The sequence below is a fragment of the Narcine bancroftii genome, chromosome 8 (assembly GCF_036971445.1).
Source record: "Narcine bancroftii isolate sNarBan1 chromosome 8, sNarBan1.hap1, whole genome shotgun sequence".
Lineage (NCBI taxonomy): Eukaryota > Metazoa > Chordata > Chondrichthyes > Torpediniformes > Narcinidae > Narcine > Narcine bancroftii.
The window spans coordinates 34,513,614-34,539,264 of record NC_091476.1 but is presented as its reverse complement, the minus strand read 5'-3'; the positions used below and the strand labels follow the sequence as shown (position 1 = coordinate 34,539,264).

The following is a 25,651-nucleotide window of genomic DNA, read 5'->3' as shown; positions in this document are numbered from 1 at the left end:
TACTTTCAGAATACTGTGTCTCATTTTCAAGGAGTGTAAACATAATAGCTTGGAAACAAACATGTAAAAGTGTAAAGTAAAAATACAATGCTGGAGAAACTCAGCAGGTCAGTGTACTTTATGCAGCAAAAACAAAGATACATAACCAATGTTTCAGGCTTGAGCCCTTCATCAAGGTGCGGACAAAAAAGTAGGCCAGCACCTGAACAAAATGGTGAGTGGAGGGGTCAGGGGGCGAGGGATGGGGAAGGGCAAGGGGAGGAGCACATTCCCAGAGACAGGAGGAAATAAATGGATTAGGAAGGGAGGGCATCCTCGCAAACTGGAGAAGGGGGATGGTTCTGTGAATGGAGAGGGAAGGGAGTGGAGCTGGATGAAAGGAGCCAGAGAGGGAAAACAGGGAGTAGGCTCATAAAAAAAAATCGGAGTAGATGTTAATGCCATCTGGCTGGAGTGTGACCAGATGGAAAATAAGGTATTGGTAGTCTTGGTTTGACAGTCCATGGACAGTAGAAAGTTTGAAAACTGAGAAGAATGGTTTGATATTGAGACACACCTCCATATTTAAACCTCCCATCTCAGACCTTTCTTAAAACTCACCTTATTAACATTTTTTTACCTCTTGCTTTGATATCATATTAAATAAATCCAATTTGCTGCTTTTTGCTAAAGAACATCTGGGAAGATAACTGGTCAAATGGCTGATTTGACAAAACAGTTTCTATTGTGTGCATACTCTCAGATGCACACATCAAGACAGTATAAACGCAATGTGTACCATTGTGAACCAAGTTCAGGCCATTAATCAGGGTCATTAAAATTAATTTCAAGGCCAATAAAAATGAAGGAACCTTTAAAAAAAACTGAATGGCTCTTTATAATGAGACTGTTTGACACAGTCTTCAAACAAGCATCTTCTGGGTTACACATTGGTTTTCATCAACTGTTGCAATTTTGTACATTCAGTGGCAGATTAATCATTAGGCTGACTCGGCTAAAGGTTAGGGGTCCAGAGGGTAAGGGGGCCCAAGTCCCAAGGCTTCACCCAACTCAGTAAAATTGTAAAAGGGTAAATTTGACCCCTTGTAACTGTGCCAGTTTATTAAAAGAATGTCTATTAACCCCAGGCAGACCTCGGCACCAACGATCAGGACAGGGGTTCGAATTCCGTGCTGTCTATAAAAGGTTTATACGTTCTCACCACGTCTACATGAGTTTTCCCCAGGGGCGCTCCACCAGGATTTATCTGCTATTTATTTGTTAAACCTGCCATATTGCTGGAAACCCCCGAATTGCACCTGAGCCGGTAGCCACGTTGTCACTAGCCTGTCTTTGTCTGGTTGCACCGGATGTTTAGGATTTTTAGAAACAGATTGGAGGTGCATTTCATTCTAATGGCCCACAAAAAACTGTCAACTTGTGCTCTCTACCTCCCTCACCTGCAAATGCTGGGTGAAACTGCACTAAATCCACAAGCTACAGTTTACACAAGCCCAGACCCAGACCCAGCCAGATTTGGCCGCATTGTGTTCATCCAGCACCGGCCATGCAGGGCCATAATTAGGCCCCCTCCCGCCTTTCAGATCAGCAGCGCCCCCAACTGCATGGCTCTCTCCTGCTCTACATATTTTGGAACTATGAGACCACAGCATCTACCGCAGATACCATGGTCTTATAGTTCAAAAACAGGTGGCAATGAATCCCTCGGCTACACCAGAGCTCCCACTGCCCGTTTGGTGTGCGTGTGCGGTAGGCCAAGAGAGAAGAGGGTTCAAAGTCGGCATCGGGAGCTCCGTTGTAGGCCATGGAGAGGGTTCAGACTGTGCCTCCGGGCAACAGAGCCTCTCTTTGCCCAGAGCGATGACGTAGCCATGGAGGAACTCGTACTCCACCAGCTTATTCACATCCAAGCCAAGATTGTCCTTGAAGTTGTCTGAAGTGTAGCATTATTCCATGATGTAGAGCCTGCTCTCAGTGAACCAGTGGACTGCCTTGTTGAGCAGCTTCAGAAGGTCGTCATTGAGGTCAGCATTACCATAGTCAGCCCTGGCCATCACTTGTCACATGGGGCATGGTGTAGCCTTTGTTCACATGCACCATGTAGATGACTATGTGACCACGTCCACCACGCAGCCAGTGGTGCAGCCATAGGAGTAGAGTGAGAGGACGGTCGGGTTGGGAATGGCGAGGGTGCTGAAAGTCTTGAAGAGGATTTTGGCCATCTTCTCCCTGCTGTTGGTTGGGATGAGGAGATGATCAGCCATCATCACAGCGTGCTCCTTGGGGAGGATCTTTGTGGCCCCGTGGAAGTTGTGAACCAAGAGAGCTTCCGCCCCATCCATCATGATGTCATGTCTCAGCAGGCTGACCAGCTTCAGTGTGGGCTCCGGGATGGCTAGGTCTTTGCCCACGAAGTTCAACTGGCGATTTTCTCCTGATTTGGTGCTCAACGGCACAGGTCCACCAACCAGCAAGGGCAGGGGCAGCCCGGTATAGCGTAGCCAGCCTTGCAGTATCCCGTGACCAAGTCGATCATCACTGATCTTCTTTATCACCCTGCCTGCCTTCAATTCCATGGACTTGCTCCTCTGCAACAGTCTGAATTTGGATTTCTGGGCTTGGAGTGGGACGGTGGAGGAGTGCCCTCCTTCCTGGGCATGTGTGCTTTTGGTTCAATCTCCATCTTGTGTGCTTCTGCATTGTCCTTAGCCCTTATATCACCATATAACCATATACAGCACTGTAAGTCTATTTATCATAGTTATTTAGCGTAATTTAACATCACTTTATTCTATTCAACAAAAGTTGGGGCAGGGGGGCAAGTCAGGGCGGCCTTACTAAAGCTCAGCTTAGGGGCCCAGGTGATAGTTAATCCACCACTGCTTACATCCAGGATCTGTCGCAGGCAAATAATCAAATCAGAACTGACAAGGTATGAATGTTGTAGAACTCAATGAGCTGTAATTTTCCATCAAGATGTTTCTCTGGAAAATACCTTGAAGTAAATATTTCAATTAGATGTGAACACCCTTCAAGTAACTATTAACTTAAACATTCTGGATATTTCTTGATTCAATCCTGTTTGTAGTCTGTGCACTTCCAGGTCTATTTTGTGAATAATACCATCAAACCCGACCCATGAGAGAAAATACCATCGTACCAACATGGTTTAAGCACTCACATCTATATGTTTTACTTCACAAAAATATCATTTAAAGATAAAGGATGAACTATTCCACAAGATCTATAATTGGTTACAAGGCTGTTGTTAAATTGAAGGAAACATTTTAAGGGTAGAACAGTATTCCACCGAATGACACAAAGTATAGAAATTAGGTTCTTTGAGTTGTTGCACTTATCATATTAACCATTTGCTCGCACTAAAGTACAACTGAGCACAAAGGAAGGAGTTGATTTGGAACTTTACTCCTGAAACAATTCCAAAAGTGCCCTGTATTACCATAGTGTCAAATATTGGGACATTAAGGAAACATATTCATCCTCAAAAACACATCATACTGAGCCCTTTCATCCTTATTACAGGATCCTTTCTCTTCCCAACTAGCCCTGCAGAATCCTCCTTTATATGTTTGTATTAGAACTGATGAGTTGTACTGCACGGCATCTCTCTGTGCAATCCAAGATTATTTGTTACTTTTTTTTCTTTATCTATCTTTTAACATATTTTTTTTTAATTTTTTCAATTTGTATTATTTTTCTTTTCCTTTTTTGGGGGGGAAGTTGGGTGGATGGGAAGTTGGGTTGAAAACCATCATGTATGTAATCAATTTGTTCTTGTTTTGATACCTGTATATTATAATAATTGTAGTTATTACATGTATGGAGTATTAAATAAAATATTACAAAAGAGGAAACTGTTTAAAATTCATAGTTCCCTTCATTATTGCAACTCATTAGTTCCATATTCTACATGAATTTAAGGGTCTGAAGAAATGTAATTGATTTTTTTAAAAAACAAACAATTTTTTTTAATTTGCCAACTCTGCAGCAACTAAATCTAATTCTGATCAAATTCTGCGACTATTTGCTGACAGTCATTTGGACAAAAGCATAGCATTTTAAAAAATTAAGATCATGTTTAATGCATTGTGATTCATGGTGAAATGAAAATTTATACAAAGAGTTATTCAGAATTCAGTAAAATGGCTTGGAATTTTAGTTGAGAACCTCCAACTTATTTTGTACATGTAATGGGACTTTTACTGCCATACGTGTTAGCAATGTTCACAATGCTACTGAGGGAATGAAGTGAGCAATGCACATTTAGAAAAGAGTCATTAGTCAAAATCAAATTTTCCTCATTTCAATGACATTACCCAATGTAACACTGTACATTCCCCTCAAAAGGTGGCAAGAATGTCTGCATCCATGGCATCACTTCCTTTAACCACAAGCAAACATAAATTAAATGTCTAATTTTTCTTTAAAACTTTATTATAAAAGTAATCTAATAATTTTACACTCCATTACCATCAAAGGCAAATATTCCCAAAGAGGAGGAAATTAAAATAGAGACTGAAAATACTAAAGTAAAACTATTTCACCCATCAAATATTACAGTACTATTGATTATCATTATGAATAATTCTGCAAAATACCACTAAATCTCCACGATGACCAAATTCCAACAGTGTCCTCAGGTTTGACACAACAGTACAGCCTCATCAGCAACAATGATGAGTCTACAGAGAAGAGGTGGAAAATGATTACCCTCTGCTGCACAGCTGTAGTGTAGGGAGTAGAGAGCACCAACTTCCTTGGAGTTCACTTAACTAGTGGCCTATCGTGGACACACAAAATCTAACGTCAGGAAGGCACAACAGTGACTGCACTTGTTGAGAAGGCTGAAGCCTGCAAGACTACTGGATCACTGGACTCACCTTCCCAACATTCAAAGTGATCGACCCAGAGTCGAATTAACGTAGTAGTGAAAGTAACATATGTGACGGGCCCCAGATTTTCAAGGGCTCCCATAATGTAAAGTTCGTGATTTTAGCCAATAAACACTTTTAACAGTCTATGGGTGTGTTGTATCTCATAGTCGCTGCAAAATAGTCTGATTAAAGGTTATAATAGGCTGAAAATTGCTAAACTTAAAGGGGGGCAGGGGGCACTGTCCTTGCCTTGTCTGACTACCTCACTCCTATCCCCGGCTACCCACTCCGTTCCCACTGACAAAGAAAACTGCTCACACTAACCATGCAAGACTCTAAAATTCGTTCAAAATATTATATATTTATTTATTGGCATAGATGAAATACGTCCTGCATATGCATTATTTGTCTGTTATGTGTGTTGTGTCTGGTTTTGTGTCTGCATGTTTTGCACTGAGAACCAGAGAACGCTGTTTTGTCGGTAGTGCATCTACAATCAGTTGATAATAAACTTGACGATGAAATTACACATCAGTCTACACAAAAATAGTTAATCCCATGAAACAGAAATTGCTATATTATCTGATGATCACATGCAGCTGACTGAGTTTCCAGATACAGATAATGGATGCAAATGAATTTTAAAAACTTATGAAAGTTGTTGGGCAAGTAACCTCATAAAACATGAAGCCAGAAAGAAAAATAATCTTGAGTTTGAGAAGTTTAGTTCCAAAAAGTATCAATGACCATTTAGTTAGTGAAGTAATGGTGCAGATATGAAGAAGCAATGAAGTTAATTGGGGAAAGAGTATATATGAACTTTCAAAGGGCATTGAACTTTGCCACTTCTTCAAGTTGTCAGGTGAAACATCTCCAGGTTCTGATCTACGTCATTCCAGGGTTTTGAAAGTGACTGGTGCATTGGTTTAAATTTTCCTAAAAACCCCAGATATGATGAAGGTTCAAAATTATTGTAAAATAGGAAAGACAGCTTCTTCATTGAAAAAAAAAATTAAAGAAAGGAAAAAAAAAGAAAAAATGGAGCAGAAATTGACAGGCCAGTTGCTACAAGTCATTATTGAAGATTTTACAGCATGGGATTTTGAAACATTTCAAATAGGGCTAGTATATTTTGATATCATTAAGATATTGGGGACCCAGGTAAATCATGAAGTTAACACTCATGAAGATGACAGAGCTGCAACTACTCCAAAAATTAAATGCAAACCTTCATGCAGGTCTTTGGGAATAGAAGAGGAAGAAAGTTTCACTATGTGTAAACAGGAAATTCCCAGAAATCAGGTTATAAAAACAAAACTATTGCACATTTCCCTTCTGAGTGATTACAGTGATACATCAGAGTAGAGAGATATTTGCTCTACATTCTTTGGCTTGGCTTCGCGGACGAAGATTTATGGAGGGGGTAAAAAGTCCACGTCAGCTGCAGGCTCGTTTGTGGCTGACAAGTCCGATGCGGGACAGGCAGACACGATTGCAGCGGTTGCAAGGGAAAATTGGTTGGTTGGGGTTGGGTGTTGGGTTTTTCCTCCTTTGCCTTTTGTCAGTGAGGTGGGCTCTGCGGTCTTCTTCAAAGGAGGTTGCTGCCCGCCAAACTGTGAGGCGCCAAGATGCACGGTTTGAGGCGGTGGTCAATGTGGCAGGCACCAAGAGATTTCTTTAGGCAGTCCTTGTACCTTTTCTTTGGTGCACCTCTGTCACGGTGGCCAGTGGAGAGCTCGCCATATAACACGATCTTGGGAAGGCGATGGTCCTCCATTCTGGAGACGTGACCCATCCAGCGCAGCTGGATCTTCAGCAGCATGGACTCGATGCTGTCGACCTCTGCCATCTCGAGTACTTCGACGTTAGGGGTGTAAGCGCTCCAATGGATGTTGAGGATGGAGCGGAGACAACGCTGGTGGAAGCGTTCTAGGAGCCGTAGGTGGTGCCGGTAGAGGACCCATGATTCGGAGCCGAACAGGAGTGTGGGTATGACAACGGCTCTGTATACGCTTATCTTTGTGAGGTTTTTCAGTTGGTTGTTTTTCCAGACTCTTTTGTGTAGTCTTCCAAAGGCGCTATTTGCCTTGGCGAGTCTGTTGTCTATCTCATTGTCGATCCTTGCATCTGATGAAATGGTGCAGCCGAGATAGGTAAACTGGTTGACCGTTTTGAGTTTTGTGTGCCCGATGGAGATGTGGGGGGGCTGGTAGTCATGGTGGGGAGCTGGCTGATGGAGGACCTCAGTTTTCTTCAGGCTGACTTCCTAATCTATACACAAATCATGGAAATTCTTGGGTAATAATGAATTCAGAAGGAAGCTTTTTTTTTAAAAAAAAGATCAAAAACATCAGGTCATAACTAGAGAAAGGGAATATAATGGAAGAAGTTAGGATTTCATTAATTAACTGAATTTTACATTCTTGGGTGAAAGTAATCGTTAAAAGTACTCAAGGGAAAATTTTAAAAGTCAAATTCAGGACTGCATTAAAGCAATCAAGAATTTTAAGTTCCAAAATGCAAAATGCAACGTGCTTCACATGTCTAGGTTTTCAGTTATTCACGGTTCTCACTTCCATCAAAGGAAATGCATCATGAGCAAAATAAAACTTTTTTAAAATTTTCTGAATGTTGACTATGGTTAAAGAAAAATCAATGCAGTTGAATAAAGCAATTACTGAACATTTCAGGAATCTGAACTTCTCAACAAGCCATGTTGCACTAATAGAGAAAACTCGTAATGACATGATTTTGAAAACCCTGTATTACACTTATAAAACCAAATATACTTGCCTTTTGTATTAATCTAATGTGCAAAATATTTTCACAAGATCACAAGATAAAGGAACTGAAGTAGGCCATTCAGCCCATCAAGTCTGCTGTCATTTAATATTTTGTATTAAGTTTGAATCAGGGATCCAAAAACAGTATCAGTGTTAAAATTAACAATGATTACCAATGGTAGCAACTGTTTACACAGACTTATCACAACCAAGGACTGCAATACACAACCCACCATTTCTTGTCTAACGTGGGCACGGCTCAGATGCTATGTACAACACTACAATATACAACAGCCCTAATCCCCATGTAGCAGATACTTTACCAACGACTCCTCCAGAATTGTCCAAAGTTCCTGACCTTAAGTGGACAAAGAGCAAAAGAGAAAGTCTACGTGATGAATTCTGTAATTCAATAAGCTGGAGGATATCACTAGGTGATTAAAAGGGCCAATGGTCAGGTGTGTACTAATGGGTGGACTGAGTCCAACCTTGATCGGCAGGTGATGTGACTTCAGACTAGGTACTTGTCGATAGGGTCATGTGAGAATAGAGATACTCTACACTACAGCTATGCACAGCAGCAATTTGTTAAGCATTGAAGTGTGAGTTGCACATTCAAGAAATGATTTTCTCAAGTCCAATGTATCCACCCGCTCACACAGTGAAAGCTCCAGATTAATGCTTAGTGATGAGAACATTTGAAATTAAAATTCTAAATTCATTGCTTTTTTTTCCTGCATGCTGGGGAACAGCATCACACTTGTTCTAAATTATCAATAAAGCTGACCCTATTAAGATGTGGCAATTCTGTCAATGAAGGCAAACAAATCCATCTCTAATTTACATAGTTTACTGATCCACAACAATGCCATGCAGACATTAATTAGAATTTGAATCGGGTTATTATCATGAACGTGTGCCATGAAATTTATTGTTTTCCAACAGCAGTATTGTGCACTTAAGTCCAAAAATTCCTATCAATTAAGTTTCATAAATACACCATTAAAAAAATAAATAGGGCAAAAGAGCGAAAAAAAGTGAGGTGGTGTCTGTGGTTGATTGTCCATTCAGAAATCTGATGGTAGAGACTGGGAAGCTGTTTTTGTAATGTTGAGTGTTCATCTTCAGGCTCCTGTGCTTCCTTCGCGATGGTAGCAGTGAGAAGAGGGCATGGCCTGGTGGTGAGAGTCCTTGATGATGGAGACAGCTTCTTGAGAAACCGCCTCTTATAGATGTCTTTATTGGATTGAAGACTCATGCACATGATGGCACTGGCTGAGTTCATAACTCTCTGTAACCTTTGCCTGTCCTGTGCATTCTCACCTCCATCCATACAGAGATTAAATTAAGCCAGTCAGAATGCTCTCCACAGAGCACTTGTAGAAATTTGCAAGTGTTTGGTGACATACTAATCTCCTCAAACTCCCCTCAAAATATAGTTACTGGCGAGCCTTTTTCAGGATTGCATCAACATTATGACCTCAGGAAGGATCTTCAGTGATGTTGACACCCAGGAATTTGAAGTTCTTTACCCTCTCCACTGCTGACCTTTCAATGAGGTCTGGTTGGTGTTCTCCCAGTTTCCCATTCCTGAAGTCCACCATCAGTTCATTAGTTTTTCTCACACTGAGTGCAAGGAAGATGTGTGGTCCCACTCAACAAGCTGATCCATCTCACTCCTGGGTGCTTCCTCAGTACCAAATGTGATTCTGCTGACAACCATGGTATCATTGACCAAACAAACTTAATTTATTTTTAACAACTTAAATGGAATTACACAAACTGTGGAATGAAAAATGAGACAAGTCTTTGTTGATGCTTGTCTTTCACATTTACAATGATGTCAATTCTCAATTTTTTTTTGTTTTGTCTTTTGATCCTTTCCTTCAAATTATCCTATTTATTTCTGCAGGTAACATGATCTTGTCTTGAAATTTGGTGACACCAACTTATTTACACTGCCTCTTGCTTCCACGATATGGAAATATATTTTCCCTGCTGTCCAACAGTGGATACTCTCTGGATTCTGCTCAAAGTTTATGGGCTCTTTTCAAGTTTAGTTGGTTTCTTCCATACTTCTCTCCTACCAGCTACATAAAAAAAACAAAAAAATAATGATTTCAGACTGTGGTACCCCTTAAATGTGCTGTATGGTCCCCACTGAGAATGGTTGGTATCGACCCTTGAACCACAAAGTACTTTGTTTTCCCATCTGCCCCTCACTATTTCCTTCATTATAAATATCTCCATCAAATCACCCAGCACTTTCCTCACGAAAATAATGTGATTTTGAAGTCCTTCGTTTGACTGGTGTTTCCTCACACCTGGTACCAATGGCGAATCGCACTGTCCTCATTGTTGTCTTCAGATCACTTGCCCAAGTTGTACATACTAGAACAATTCCTCACAGCTTTCATGTCAATGATACCCAAGGGAGTAAATAGCCTTTCAATTCGCAATTACAGTTTTATCTCAGACTGCAGGGAACGAGGTAGATTGAGGCAAGTAGATGAAAATGCATTTGCACTTGATGCATCATATGCCCCTGCGACTTATCATGTTATTGAATGCTCTCTATCATAGTTTAGTGATTAAATGCAACAGAAGCAGAGACAAATGTGAAATAAGTAATAGTAATGAGTCCTGGAAGAAACATATCACTGATGGATGGAGTTTATATGTTCTCCTCATGACTACGTGGGGCTACTACCAGGCATTCTGGTTTCCTCCCACGTTCCATAGATGTACAGCACGTTTATGTTAATTAGCATTTGGGCAGCAATGGCTCGTCAGTAAGAAGGGCCTATTACCAGGACATTACTCAAATTGTACCTGCAACCAAATCTTTGATAAACTGTTAAAGATAAACAACAATTGTGGAATTTTTGCTCAACTATAAAATCCTCAGGAATGAGGCAAATATTACTGATTCTTGGGATAAACTTGCATCATAAAGCATGAATTGTTTCAAGTTCAGGTTCAGCGTGATTCTTTCTATTACTTCAAAGGATATGACAACATTGTCCCCAAATATGACACAATGTCTTCAATGTCTAACAGATGGAGATTGCTGATACCACAAAATTGCTCAAGTCCTCTCAAAAAGAATCATGAAATTTAAAATGATCAGAAATATAAGATGAAGAAGAGCTAACTGTTCAAAAATTATTCCCTCAAGAGTTAGCAAAATGACTGCCAAAAGCTTTTCAATTTATTGAAGCAATGAAACTCTTCATCAAGGATAATTCAAGCAGAGAGCATCCAATGATGGCTTTAACTACTTCAAAGTGTTCTACTAAAGGAGAGCAAAAGAACGACAACTTGATTCTAATTTTTTTTCCAGGTTGTTGAAGAGAGTATTAAAACCAACAGCAGTATCCTTAAATGAAGATCCTGCCTCTTCAGTAACTCAATTCCATCCTGCAAACAAGTTCCACAAACATCAGTGAGAATTGCCCGATTGAAATTTACATTTATTTTAAGATTGGAAATTTATTTAATTTTAAAATATTATTTAGGAATATGCAGTGTATGTTCTGTATTTTAGGTGATATTTATTTATCTGGAAAGAATGTGTAAAAGAACCCAGTGCCAATTTATGGGAAGACAGGATTTCCTTTGGATTCTTAATTTTCCTGTCAGTTCATGGAGTGATCAGGACATGGGTTGAGATGGGGGGGTGGGGAGGTGGCAATGCTTTGAGACCACGGATTGGAACAGTTTCAAGAAAGCTGGGTAAACATTAATAAGTACATGAATTTGGTGAATGGCTACATTAGCAAATGCATTTTGGAAGTCACAGGAAACAAATGATACACAACCAGGGCTAACCAGAAACCTTGGTTCAACGCAGAGGACTTGCACTTCTCAGAGCTTCAGGACAAAAGACAAGTTGGCACAAAGATCAGCCAGGGCTGAATTCTCCTGTGCACACCAGAAGGCAAAGCATGGGCACACACAGAGGATCCATTGGCAGCTGTGCAACACAAGGCACATGCGACAGATTACAAGAGAACATTGTGAGTCAACAAAAACGATGCTTCTCTTCCGGACGGACAGAACATTTTTTTATCCATTGTACAATGAGAAAAACAGCCTGACGCCAAAGAAAGCTTGCATTCTTTGCATTCTATTCCGGACGTTGTGCAGCCCTCCAGCATAGTATCACTGAAGATTAAATGTTAGATTCTGAATTAGTCAGAGTTTAGTTACATTTGAGATCTTCATTGTACAAAATTATTCTACATAGCCTATCAATAAGGGTCAAGATCATGTGACCAGAGACACAATCAAAGGAAGGAAGATATCTTCAACTCAAAAGTTTTAACTTTTTTTAAACGCATGCAAAGCTTTAAAATCAACAGTTTGTGGTGGTGGTCCATGGCCAAAGCCAGGTCACATATTGCTAGGGGACACAAAATATTTTAAATTTTATTCACATTTTCCGACAACATCAGAGGCAACCACTTGGCCCATCAAAACTATATCAATTTTTCCATTTATTTTCTCCTTCCTGCTCACCTTTTTGTCCAATTAGATACTGCAGGACAGATGACGAACATCAGCCAACTAAGTGACCAAATGGCGCAACTTTAGACTTTAGACACACATACAAATAGCACAGTAACAGCCCCTTTCGGCCCACGAGCCCGTGCTACCCAATTACACCCAATCGATCTATAACCACTGTACGTTTTGAGGGATGGGAGGAAACCAGATCACCAAAAGGAAATCCACTTAGACGCAGTGAGAATGGACAAATTCCATACAGATAGAGACAGAATTGGACCTGTGTCATTGGCGCTGTGTGTGTGGAAGAAAACGGAGAGAGATTAAGGAAAATCTGGCGGTTACCGGGAAAACATTCCAATTTGACACTGGCCCAACTCAGGATCAAGACCAGGATGCTGGGACTGTGAGGCAGCAGCACTACCTGCTGCATTACCAGACCTCCAGATGGGGAGAGAGTCAACAGATTGGGTTTGGTTTTTCCATTACCAGAGAAATTCATAGGGTCGTCATTCAAAATGCATTAACCATGGTAGGGATATTTTTTAAAAAAAAACAAAATAGGTTTAAAGGAGAGAAGGTGTTTTCGGTAGATCTCAAAGTCAAATTCTGAGACTCACTTTGAGATCAAGTGCTGGAATCGGGTGCAATTGCTCTGCCTCAGGGGCATTTAAGGCAAACACTTAAATGAGTAAGGCATGAAAGGGTAATGGAGTATACTGCCAAAAATTTGATCTAATCAAGGAAAAACTGTTGGTTCCCATTGGTTTCTGATGGGTTCATTAACCTGTTGAGGTAATGTGAATAGTGACAGTCAAAAAATATTTGTCTTGACATCTGGCAGGTAAGACCACAAAGAATAGACACCCAAGACTTAAGCAGAAATGCTACTATTCTTAATACTTTGATGACCTTGACAGGATAAAAACCAAATTGTTGCTACAATACAACGTTGAGAAATCTTGCTGCTTATGGTTTAAGTAACCAATTCATGACAAGGAATCAAATCTTGTGTTTTTTTTTTCTGTTTAGTATTATGACATTGTAGTACTCCAAAAATTTAATCTCTTCATGATCCCCAAAATAACTACTCCAGTTCTCATCAAATTCCAGTATTTGTGATAAAAAAAAACAAAAACATGTTTTCACACATAATTAAATTTATTTAACAGTGAAGGTGAAATAACCAGGATCACATCTCAAATGCAACAAATTGAGATCAACTTATTTTTCTTCATGCCCCTATGCACAGATTTCACAGTACTCATTTTCAAGTTTAGTAGCAAAACTTTATCTTGATGAGGAACTCTTCAACACCTCACACCACTTCAAAAAGTTTCACAGCCTAAAAGGAACAGACAAATAAAGCAACCAACTTAGCCAAGCCACCTGCAAACAAAAAATATTAACATTTTCAAGACTAACTATTATCCCATTTTCTGTCACAGCATTTTTTTGGAAAAACAAGTTACATTTTTTATAATCCGCAAGGCATATAATTGAAATTATATGGTAAAAGAACTTGCATCAGCCAATTTAACCCCCTCCGGCATTCTCTCATACCTTCTCAAGTCCAAAACATTGGTTATGTATTTCTACCTTTGCTTCTCCAAGAAAAGTGCAGAGAACAAAACAAAGGACTCTACATCACCTTTGTTGACCTCACCAAAGCCTTCGACACCGTGAGCAGGAAAGGGCTTTGGCAAATACTAGAGCGCATCGGATGTCCCCCAAAGTTCCTCAACATGATTATCCAACTGCACGAAAACCAACAAGGTCGGGTCAGATACAGCAATGAGCTCTCTGAACCCTTCTCCATTAACAATGGCGTGAAGCAAGGCTGTGTTCTCGCACCAACCCTCTTTTCAATCTTCTTCAGCATGATGCTGAACCAAGCCATGAAAGACCACAACAATGAAGACGCTGTTTACATCCGGTACCGCACGGATGGCAGTCTCTTCAATTTGAGGCGCCTGCAAGCTCACACCAAGACACAAGAGAAACTTGTCCGTGAACTACTCTTTGCAGATGATGCCGCTTTAGTTGCCCATTCAGAGCCAGCTCTTCAGCGCTTGACGTCCTGCTTTGCGGAAACTGCCAAAATGTTTGGCCTGGAAGTCAGCCTGAAGAAAACTGAGGTCCTCCATCAGCCAGCTCCCCACCATGACTACCAGCCCCCCCACATCTCCATCGGGCACACAAAACTCAAAACGGTCAACCAGTTTACCTATCTCGGCTGCACCATTTCATCAGATGCAAGGATCGACAATGAGATAGACAACAGACTCGCCAAGGCAAATAGCGCCTTTGGAAGACTACACAAAAGAGTCTGGAAAAACAACCAACTGAAAAACCTCACAAAGATAAGCGTATACAGAGCCGTTGTCATACCCACACTCCTGTTCGGCTCCGAATCATGGGTCCTCTACCGGCACCACCTACGGCTCCTAGAACGCTTCCACCAGCGTTGTCTCCGCTCCATCCTCAACATCCATTGGAGCGCTCACACCCCTAACGTCGAGGTACTCGAGATGGCAGAGGTCGACAGCATCGAGTCCACGCTGCTGAAGATCCAGCTGCGCTGGATGGGTCACGTCTCCAGAATGGAGGACCATCGCCTTCCCAAGATCGTATTATATGGCGAGCTCTCCACTGGCCACCGTGACAGAGGTGCACCAAAGAAAAGGTACAAGGACTGCCTAAAGAAATCTCTTGGTGCCTGCCACATTGACCACCGCCAGTGGGCTGATAACGCCTCAAACCGTGCATCTTGGCGCCTCACAGTTTGGCGGGCAGCAGCCTCCTTTGAAGAAGACCGCAGAGCCCACCTCACTGACAAAAGGCAAAGGAGGAAAAACCCAACACCCAACCCCAACCAACCAATTTTCCCTTGCAACCGCTGCAATCGTGTCTGCCTGACCCGCATCGGACTGGTCAGCCACAAACGAGCCTGCAGCTGACGTGGACTTTTAACCCCCTCCATAAATCTTCGTCCGCGAAGCCAAGCCAAAGGACATAAAAGACACTGTTTGGATTCCATCCCCCCCCCCCCAACCCCCCCACACTACCCTTTTGCTTGGAAGTCTGCCAGCATTCTCTCATAATTCCTGGTTCCTTATGACTTACTCTTTCAATACCTTACTAATACACCTGCATTAAGAATAAACAGTTTAAGAGACAAAAATCCTATATTGTTCTTGCACTGAACAAATTTCACTTGCATAAATATATAAACCTTAAAGCATTCTACTTTATTTTCAGTCACGTTCTTTTAAAAAAATTTAACAGTTGCTACATCTGCTCGAAAGATGAACAATAACATTATAGATAACCCCACCACCCCCAGGTTTATAGATAAACCTCTGACCAGGGATAAGGAGGCACTTTAAGAGAGTCACCCCAATGGTGAGCGGCATCAACCAGCTCTTCATCCATTGCTGTTTCACGCAACTTTATTCAAACAGCTGCTTTGAGCAAAGCACGACCATGGCACCCTGCTGGCTGAATATTTGCTCCCAGCTTCCTCAAAGGTTTATGTGTAACTTCAGAGAAAATTTACTTTCACAAGTTTAAACTTACATATTTTTATCTATTATTTTATTCTTATTTATTTTAATTTTCTAAATTGATTTTCCTTTTTTTTCCCAGTTGCCTAAGGCTGCTGATTGCTTGAATTCTGGATACCAGGTGTTTTACTGTAGTAGCCTGACATGGCTACTACACCTTGTTATCCAGGTGTTCCAGAGCTGAGTCCTGGGCCAAGGAGATAGCATCTGCTATATTGGTATATGAACTGGAGTGGCTCATGAGTGACTGGTGGGCTGGACTTGACATGAATCAGTACCAATCTCGCAAGGCAGCATGATGGTGGATGTTAGAGCCTCTGGAACGATGATGGCCTTCTTGAGTTAGAGGTTGATGATGTCCTCGAAATCAGCTACCAATCGGACTGTGCAAGCATGCAGGATAACCTTCAGGGGCTCTCTCAAGTCTAGTTGCTTTCTGTGGGTTCACTCTCTGAAAGGCCAATGTGACATCTGTTGAAGTAACTATGCTGTGGCTGTGTCTTTTTAGACCTCTGCTCAAAGCGAATGGAAGATGCACTGAACTCCTCAAGGAAATGTGCGCTGCCTGCTATGCTGTGCAGCTTTGCCCATCCAAGTTAATGCTCCTTCTACTTATTTCTACGGCAGTAGAATATCCCAAGATAATCCAAAGTGTAGCGATTGGAATACAGCACCGTTTTCTGTTCATTAACCGATCCTCGATCCATTCCAATTTATTGGCCCTGATACCAGGCTCCCTAATTTTATTCATACAGATGTCACAAGTTATATTCCCCAGAAGAAAATATCTGAATTATACCCCTTTCTCACTGAAGAAGATACCTTTTGACACCTGTTGTCAATTATAGTCTCAAATTTGCTTAATGTTATAAAAATTAATGAAGAACAGAATCTCCCTCAACTGAAATGGTCTGTTTGTTAACTAGTAAAGCCAAATATAAATTCTTTACAATTTAATACCTGCCTTACTGGCAAATGCTACTGAAAAATTCTGTGTTAAACATCTAAAATAAACAAATGCTTATTGATCTTCAACCCTGTTCAACAATTCAACCATAATCCCCACCATCAAGAATATCTAGAGGAACACTGCCGTCGGAGAGCAGCAGCAATCATCAAGGATCTACACCACCCAGCGCACACTTTCTTTTCGCTGCTGACATCAGGAAAGAGGTACAGGTGCCACAAGACTTGCCCTACCAGGTTTAGGAACAGCTGCTGCCCCTCCACCATCAGATTCCTCTACAACAAACTCAATCAGGGACTCATTTAAGGACTCTTTCTTTTGCACATCATTGTTTGCTTTTTCTGCTTTGCACAGCTTGGTTTGAGATTTCCTTGTTTACATGTGTACATTATGTAGTTTTTTTGCACATCCAATAAGTGATAATTCTGCCTTGCGCACAGGAAAAAGAATCAAAAGGTTGAATGTGATGTCACGTATCTATTCTGAAAATAAATCTAAATCTCAAAATCTGAATCAATTCTGTCAAATCTAAAATGTGGCCTTCCATTGTGCATTTGAAGTGCATTTCTATATTTCTAATGATATTTCCAAAGGAAATAATATTGAGGAATTGCACAATAATATATTTTATTTAGAATTAATGCACAGCGCTCATCCACAACTGGAACTGAACTGAATCTATTTAGAATCACAGAACACAAAACCACAGAAAGCAGGCCTTTCGACCCTTCTAGTTGCACCAAACAATTTTGCTGGTCCCACTGACCTGCATCCATTTCTCCAGACCACTCCCATCCATGTATCTATCCAATTTATTCTTAAAACTTAAGAGTGAGCACGCATTTACCACATCAGGTGCCAGCTCGTTCCACACTCCCACCACTCTCTGAGTGAAAAAGTTCCCCCTAATGTTCCCCTAAACCTTTTCCCTTTCACCCTAAAGCCTTGTCTTCTTGTATTTATCTCTCCCAATCTAAATGGAAAGACCCTACTCACATTTACTCTGTCTATACCCTTCATAATTTTGTAAACCTCTATCAAATCTAAAATTTCTGTTCCACTAAGCTGTAACATTTTAGAATTCACTGACATAAAAAAGCTATTGTATTAATTTCATAACATTAATTAGGACAAATATTTACTTAATTCAAATATTAAAATTTTCAAGCTATTAAGCATTCTGAGTAGAAACATTTTGCAAGATGTTATTCTTTTTTTGTGTACATAACAATGAAAAGGTGCCAATGCAATTGAAACCTTTCTAAGGAGGAAATTACCGATCCAGGAATAAAACTCTGAAATCTGCTCTAATTTTTAATGAGTTTTGCAGCTGTACAATTATTCAACCATTAAATGTACAAGTAGCAACCGAAGCTGCAGTCATATCATTGCTATGCTTGTTAATGTGTAGACGTAGTTTGCTACTGATATTATGTCTATTTTCTCTGTATTCCATTAAATCAAATTTTTTTAAAAATACTTTAGACATACAGCACAATAACAGGCCCACGAGTCAGTGCCACCCAATTTACACCCATTTAACCTACACCCCCAGTACATTTTGATGTGGGGGAAAACCCACACAGACATGGGGCAAACATACAAACTCCTTACAGACAGCGCAGGATTCAAACCCCAGTCCCGATTGCTGGTGCTGTAAAAGCTATCCACTCCGCCAACCACTCCGCCAACCACTCCGCCAACCACTCCGCCAACCACTCCGCCAACCACTCCGCCAACCACTCCGCCAACCACGACTCCTAATCTCTTGCCTCATAACAGATGAAAACAAAGTACCAGCAATTTTCTGTTCAAAAAGTGAATTCAGTCCATTAAAAAGTTTAATGAGCATATCCAACTCAGTCAGGACAAACTTAAAATATTTTACTGCATTTGTCTGTGTAATGGAAGATTTAAACTGTGTTTTTCACTTCTGCAGCTGCAAGGCTGCAGAAGATAATCCAATAACAAGGCTGCTTGTTATTTAGAATCAGCAGACATAATCTAATTTACACCATGAGGCCCAGGATGCATATTTAGTCTTTCTTCTTTCTTTGGCTTGGCTTCGCAGACGAAGATTTATGGAGGGGTACGTCCACGTCTGCTGCATGCTCATTGGTGACTGACAAGTCTGATGCGGGACAGGCAGGCACGGTTGCAAGGGAAAATTGGTTGGTTGGGGTTGGGTGTTGGGTTTTTCCTCCTTTGTCTTTTGTCAGTGAGGTGGGCTCTGCAGTCTTCTTCAAAGGAGGTTGCTGCCCGCCGAACTGTGAGGCGCCAAGATGCACGGTTGGAGGCGAGATCAGCCCACTGGCGATGGTCAATGTGGCCGGCACCAAAAGATTTCTTTAAGCAGTCCTTGTACCTCTTCTTTGGTGCACCTCTGTCTCGGTGGCCAGTGGAGAGCTCGTCATAGAACACAATCTTGGGAAGGCGATGGTCCTCCATTCTGGAGACGTGACCCACCCAGCGCAGTTGGGCCTTCAGCAGCGTGGATTTGATGCTTGCAGACTCTGCCAGCTCGAGTACTTCGATGTTGGTGATGAAGTCATTCCAATGAATGTTGAAGATGGAGCAGAGACAGCGCTCATGGAAGCATTCTAGGAGCCGTAGGTGATGCCGGTAGAGGACCCATGATTCGGAGCCGAACAGGATTGTGGGTATGACAACGGCTCTGTACACGCTGATCTTTGTGTGTTTCTTCAGGTGTTTTTCCAGACTCTTTTCTGTAGTCTTCCAAAGACGATATTTGCCTTGGCGAGTCTGTTGTCTATCTCTTTGTCGATCCTTGCATCAGATGAAATGGTGCAGCCGAGGTAGGTAAACTGGTTGACCGTTTTGAGTTCAATGTGCCTGATGGAGATGTGTTAGGGGGGGGGGGGGGGGGGGCTGGTGGTCATGGTGGGGAGCTGGCTGATCGAGGACCTCAGTTTTCTTCAGGCTGACTTCCAGGCCAAACATTTTGGCAGTTTCCGCAAAACAGGACGTCATGCGCTGGAGAGCTGGCTCTGAATGGGCAACTAAAGCTGCATCGTCTGCAAAGAGTAGTTCACGGACAAGTTGCTCTTGTATCTTGGGGTGAGCTTGCAGACGCCTCAGATTGAAGAGACTGCCATCCGTGCGGTAACGGATGTAAACAGCGTCTTCATTGTTGAGGTCTTTCATGGCTTGTTTCAGCATCATGCTGAAGAAGATAGTAAGGAGGGTTGGTGCGAGGAGGCAGCCTTGCTTCACGCCTTTGTCGATGGAGAAGGGTTCAGAGAGCTCATTGCTATATCTGACCCGACCTTGTTGGTTTTCGTGCAGTTGGATAACCATGTTGAGGAACTTGGGGGGGGGGGGCATCCGAGGCGCTCTAGTATTTGCCAAAGCCCTTTCCTCCTCACGGTGTCAAAGGCTTTGGTGAGGTCAACAAAGGTGATGTAGAGTCCTTTGTTTTGTTCTCTGCACTTTTCTTGGAGCTGTCTGAGGGCAAAGACCATGTCAGTAGTTCCTCTGTTTGCGTGAAAGCCACACTGTGATTCTGGGAGGACATTTTTGGTGACACTAGGTATTAGTCTGTTAAGGAGAATCCTAGCGAAGATTTTGCCTGCAATGGAGAGGAGCGTGATTCCCCTGTAGTTTGAGCAGTCTGATTTCTCACCTTTGTTTTTGTACAGGGTAATGATGATGGCATCACGAAGGTCCTGAGGCAGCTTTCCTTGGTCCCAGCAGAGCATGAAAAACTCATGCAGTTTGGTATGCACAGCTAGTAGACACACCTAAATTCCACCATGGGGCCCAGGATGCAGTTGAATCAGAAGACATTATCTAATTTACACTATGTGGGGCCCAGGGATGCATATGAATCAGTAGACATTATCCAATTCCATCATGAGACCCAGAGATAACAGTTTTCTTTTGTTGGTCGCAGACTGTCAGGAGACCTTGAAGATAATTAAATCATTTGTTCAAAGAGATAAGATCTGAAGTAAACAACTTTTGGGTAATATAAGCCATGGTCCCACTGCTGAAGTTTGAGACTCTCCAAGAGGTGGAAACATCTCTCAGCAAGAAGAAGAACTTCAAGAGTCCAGCTAATGTCCCAGTCGAGGGAGGTAGAGAAGCTGCTACCGGCGCCCTAATAACCTACCACAAGTGTGCAGTCGTTGCCTTGCTTCAGCAGTTGGGACCAGTCCAGGTGTTGATAAGTATAATTGGGAAGGGCTTGCACATTGTAATGTGAATTCAGTTTCAGATTTAGTAATAAAGCCCTGTATAAACTGAACTGCTCTCGGTGTGTGTGTGTGTCTATTTTCTTTCGGTAGCTGAAACACTGTGACCAATCTAAAACAAACAAAATGAGAGGTAAAAGTTTCCCCAAGACAGTCTGCAATGTAAGTATCCACGAACCACCTCTTAAAATCTTTCACAGCTAATGCTCAAGACTATCAAAGTTTTTCACATTTATGTGCAAAGTATATTGGCAATGAACAATTTCATATTTCCAAATGATAGTGACCCTCTCCCACTTGCTCCTCCATTCAACAGAATCATGGATGACCTGATCTATGGATCAATTTAATTTTCTTCCACACACCTGAGACCTGGCTAGCTTTGCAGTTCACACACGCTATTACACTGCGAGTGCTGTCGTACTTTCTCCCTGTGTCAGTGGAAGTTTCTGCCGGGTGCTCCGGTTTCCTCCCACCCTTCAAAGCATACAGGGTTTGTAGGTTAATTTGGTATTTGGCCAGCACAGGTACGTGGGCCGGAAGGACCTGTTACCCCTGCAACATCTCTAACTTAAATTAGCAATAGCCACCTGAGCTTCTCAGAAGAATTTGTTCTCATTCCTGTCTTGCAGTTATATATATTAATAATGATTCATTCCACCCAGGGAAACCTCCATGCACTTATGTTGCTGTTTAACTCAGAATTTTGTAGCTTTCACATTCACCATATAAACCAATGAAAATCACTTCGAAACACTGTGGATAATCTAAAAGGGTCAAACCAATGTCTGAAGAAAATATTCCTCCTTTCAATAGTAAAACAATACTTTGGTGGCTGAAAATTCGCAACAAGTCAGACTACTTCTGTGGAAAAAGATATATTGTCACACGGGGTGCAACACAGTCAGCGACCTACGAATGAGGGACTTACACTGCCTGCTGGCATCTTGCAGTCAAAGGACCCTCATGGGAGCCAGGTGTCAGTATCAGAACCGGGATTCGTGTGGGTGCTAAGGGCAAGAAGGGCACGGCTGCTGACGCTTTCTAATCACGGAGCTTTGGTAGCAGAGGCTATGGGAGCACTGGAGGGAAATGCACAGGCACTCAATAGCCATTTTTACACCAAGATCCTGCAAGATGGCCATAAAGAAGCTCCGTTACAGTGAATCAAACAACACCAGCATACTGCTAGGCCAGTGTGTCATTTTACACTAAATTCTGGAAGCAAAAGAGGTGGGACATGAGGTGTCAAGTATCACACACAACATATACATCTTTTCCTGTCCTAGTCCCGGCTTGCCAGATCGCCCTTTTCACACAGATGTCGATTCGGAACTGTGACTAGCTCTGCTTCCAGCTTAAAGGTGGGACTGTAATGACCCCTCCCTCTCCCCCCCCATTCTGTGTTTGTACCTTTTTAATAGAAGGCGCGGTACATCAAGGCGCAATATTCCCACCTTGAAGGGGTAAAAGGGGCTAGTATTTCTGAAGCGACTCTTTTTGATACACTTTTGCTCTTACTGTAAGGGGTGCCAGGCAACAGTCATGGCAACCCTTATGGAGACAAAAGGAAATTTTGTGTACTATTACATTTTCTGTATTAGATGATAATAAAGGAATCTTGTATGTTTTGGTTAAAAACCATTCCAAAACCCAAATGATTAACGCTGCCTATTTATGGATAATTCTTTCCATCACTTTGAGGATTTCAACCATCCTATAATATCAGTTCCATTGAATGGCCTTGTGAATCCTGCACCAGATTCAACTTGAAACTGCCAGCAGCACTCTGCACGCAAGATTTGGACTTCTTCATCTGCACGTTTCAAAGATTAGCAGCACTTGGGGTAAAAATGAAGGCAAAACCAATGCTAAAAAGTCAGTTTTCTGTTCAAAAGGAAAAAAAAACAAAATATTTTTCATCCCATCACAAACTTGAGGATCATCCATTGTTTAAGCTAATAAATATTTCCGAGTTAATGTTGGCAAGGATTTACCAAAATAAGTTTGACAAAACTGCAATGAAAGAGGTTGTGAACATTGTTCCCTCATAAAAATACATCCGGGGGTGAGTCACTTTTCAATCACAGTTGTAATAAACAACAATAAATAGATTTAAGAATGCCAATTAGCCTGATATAAATGCCTCTTTTATTATAACCCTTCTTCAAAGACTAATTACTTCAAAGTGGATCACAAAGACAAATGATTGCTCAGATCATCCGATCATTACTATTTCTTTGAAGCACTGTATTTAAATAAATCCCAACTTAGGCTATGAGCCAATAACGCATTCTTTCAAGAATAAATGAAACGAATCAGCAGTACTCACCGAGACTTTGCTTCCAGTTATCTGAATGCAGTAGTTAATGCAGTACAAGTTAATTTTGTTGGGAGAGGCAAAAGAAAATTAACAAAACAGCAAAATTATTAGCGAGCATGGCTTTTCATTGCTTAACCACAATGCAGCTTAGTTTCAGCATTAGTAATACATTTCAGCTAGAAAAGGGAGATTTTTGTGATAATCTGATTTAGAATTTATTAAAATATCTTGTTTTCTGTTTCTCCTTTCAGCAAGTTTCACAGTAAAATGTCACCAATTTTACAATCTTTACAATATTTAAAAGTTTTAACCCAACAAAAAAAAACACTATGTCTTAAAAATGATGACAAATTTCCATTTCATATGTATACTTTGTGTTTTATTCAAGTATAATTGAGAAAATCAAAGATTGGCAATAGTGATGTGATCACTTCTGTAAAAAGCTTGTCTTCGTCACTTAACTCTTTTTAAGAAAGTATGCTCATCATGTATCAAACCAAAAACAAACACACTTAATTAGAATGGCCAAAAGTCAATCAGTGAACAGTGAACCATAAATCTAAAATATTAACCTGAAGAGCCAATATCTTTAACTTCACTTGTTTTTTTTTCAACCACGATGTGTGTTTTGCAGTTATTAATTGTGCCAATCCTTTCATGCATGACTGCCTTCAAAATATGACTGCAGGCTTTTGCGTGGCTGCACTTAAATGACCGGGTTTCCTGCATTTATTGTAGACGTGCATCAGAAATAAGGTCAGTTTATCTTTTATGCTGGATATTGCTGTTAAATTGACTTCAATATTAAGAGTTTGTCAACAAATCAAATTACAGAGGTCATGGGTCGAACTTCAGTTTAAGTAATCTGAAGGGATTTAAAAAAAAACAGATTTTAGCAATTCAAAGAATAGCCTCTGGAGGAAAAAAGCCTCATCTTAATTTGATTTTTATTTGAGTTGTAACAAAATTGATGGATGATGGAAGCTCAGTTGACTTCTTCACTGAAGGCTAGCAATTAAGTTCAAATTCCAGCTGACAATAGATTGAAAACAAATTAGATAAAGAATTGGTTAAATGTAACATTAGCAATTCTATTTCATCCAATTTTGGATGAACTGTAAAATATACTCTCTACCATTTCTTTTTTTTATTGCAGAATTAACTGGTAAAAGGGTAGAAAACCCACTGTGCATAATCAGTATGACATAGATGGCAACCAGACATCTAACGTGCTATGAATCCCAATGACTGCATGCACAATGGAATGTGAAAACTACTGAACTTGAAATCATTATTCTACATTAGTTAAGATGCAGTTGCATAGGAACAGCTAGAGTAGCCACCTTATTTTCTTGCCTCGTTCATGCCACAATCAGAATGTCTACATTTATGACATGAATAATGTATTAGATAGTACAAATGAATAACAATATCTATTATTCTACCTCCAAGACAAAATGTTGAAAAAAAATTCTTCCAAATGTTTAGCTCTGCTGACGCCTTGGTAACATTTTACTGCAAACCATGCCAAAATGCATTAATTTTTATTAATAATGACTTTTCAAATCTGTTAATTAATATATGTCAACATGTAATACTGATCAACACACAATAGTCAATTATCAATTGCATATTTTAAATTGATTCAAATATTTTCACGATACAAATCCCATAAAGCTGTCTGTGCTTTTTACATGGTTATTTCAGAATTCTTGAAAAAGCACTTTATTTTGAATGAAATATATTGTTATGTAGTTCAGTCACTAATAATTGAAACATAAATCACTCATGAAAGTGAAATAGAATTTTCATTCAATTTACCTCAATTTGTTTGAATTGCAATGCATTGCTGCTTCTGGATTGAAGTATTTTTTAAAAAGTCCCCAACAAATTATACAAGTTTCCTTGCATCCATCCCGGGTTTTTTAACACTTAAATAATGCATAACAAGAAGTAACAGGAAGCACTGATAAAGAGGGATAATGCTTAATTTGTTGAACAATTGCAACAGTATTTCAAGGAATCAGTGGCAAGAAATATGAAATATAAATAAATCTGGCAACCACCAAGCTTCCTGCAATAGTTATTATAATTCAAAGGAATTCTATATATATTATTCATTTGTGACTGATTGACTGTTATACTGAAACTTGTCAAGCAGAAGACTTGTTTAATTGGCAAAAGTGGCATAAAGGTTTGTCAGGCAAAGTTGAGTCTGAAGAATCTCAATACATAAAATGTAAGAAAGTAAGCATGGCATACAAGTCTGACCAGTATATTGAAATGGGAATACAGTTTCCAAAAAGTAAATTTGGGAAGCCAGCCAAGACAGTCACACAGACACAAAAATAAAAATCAAGCCACAAGCCTTTTTCAATAAAGAAAGGCATGCAA

The 25,651-nt window shown here is 40.6% G+C and overlaps 1 protein-coding gene across 11 annotated transcripts in view; it reads right to left on the bottom strand.

Annotated features, from left to right (window-relative positions):
• diaph2 (diaphanous-related formin 2) overlaps nucleotides 1-25,651 on the bottom strand; it is a 569,879-nt gene that overhangs the window by 464,536 nt on the left and 79,692 nt on the right. For 10 of the 11 annotated variants that reach the window (XR_011343050.1, XR_011343048.1, XR_011343047.1 and 7 more), the window contains one exon: nucleotides 23,267-23,287. The exons of the other annotated variant lie outside the window; for it this stretch is intronic. Coding sequence is in view for 3 of the 10 variants with exons in the window: in XM_069893430.1 (XP_069749531.1) it covers nucleotides 23,267-23,287 (21 nt within the window). In the remaining 7 variants the exon portion in view is untranslated. The remainder of the gene's footprint in view (nucleotides 1-23,266; nucleotides 23,288-25,651) is intronic. 11 annotated transcript variants of the gene reach the window in all.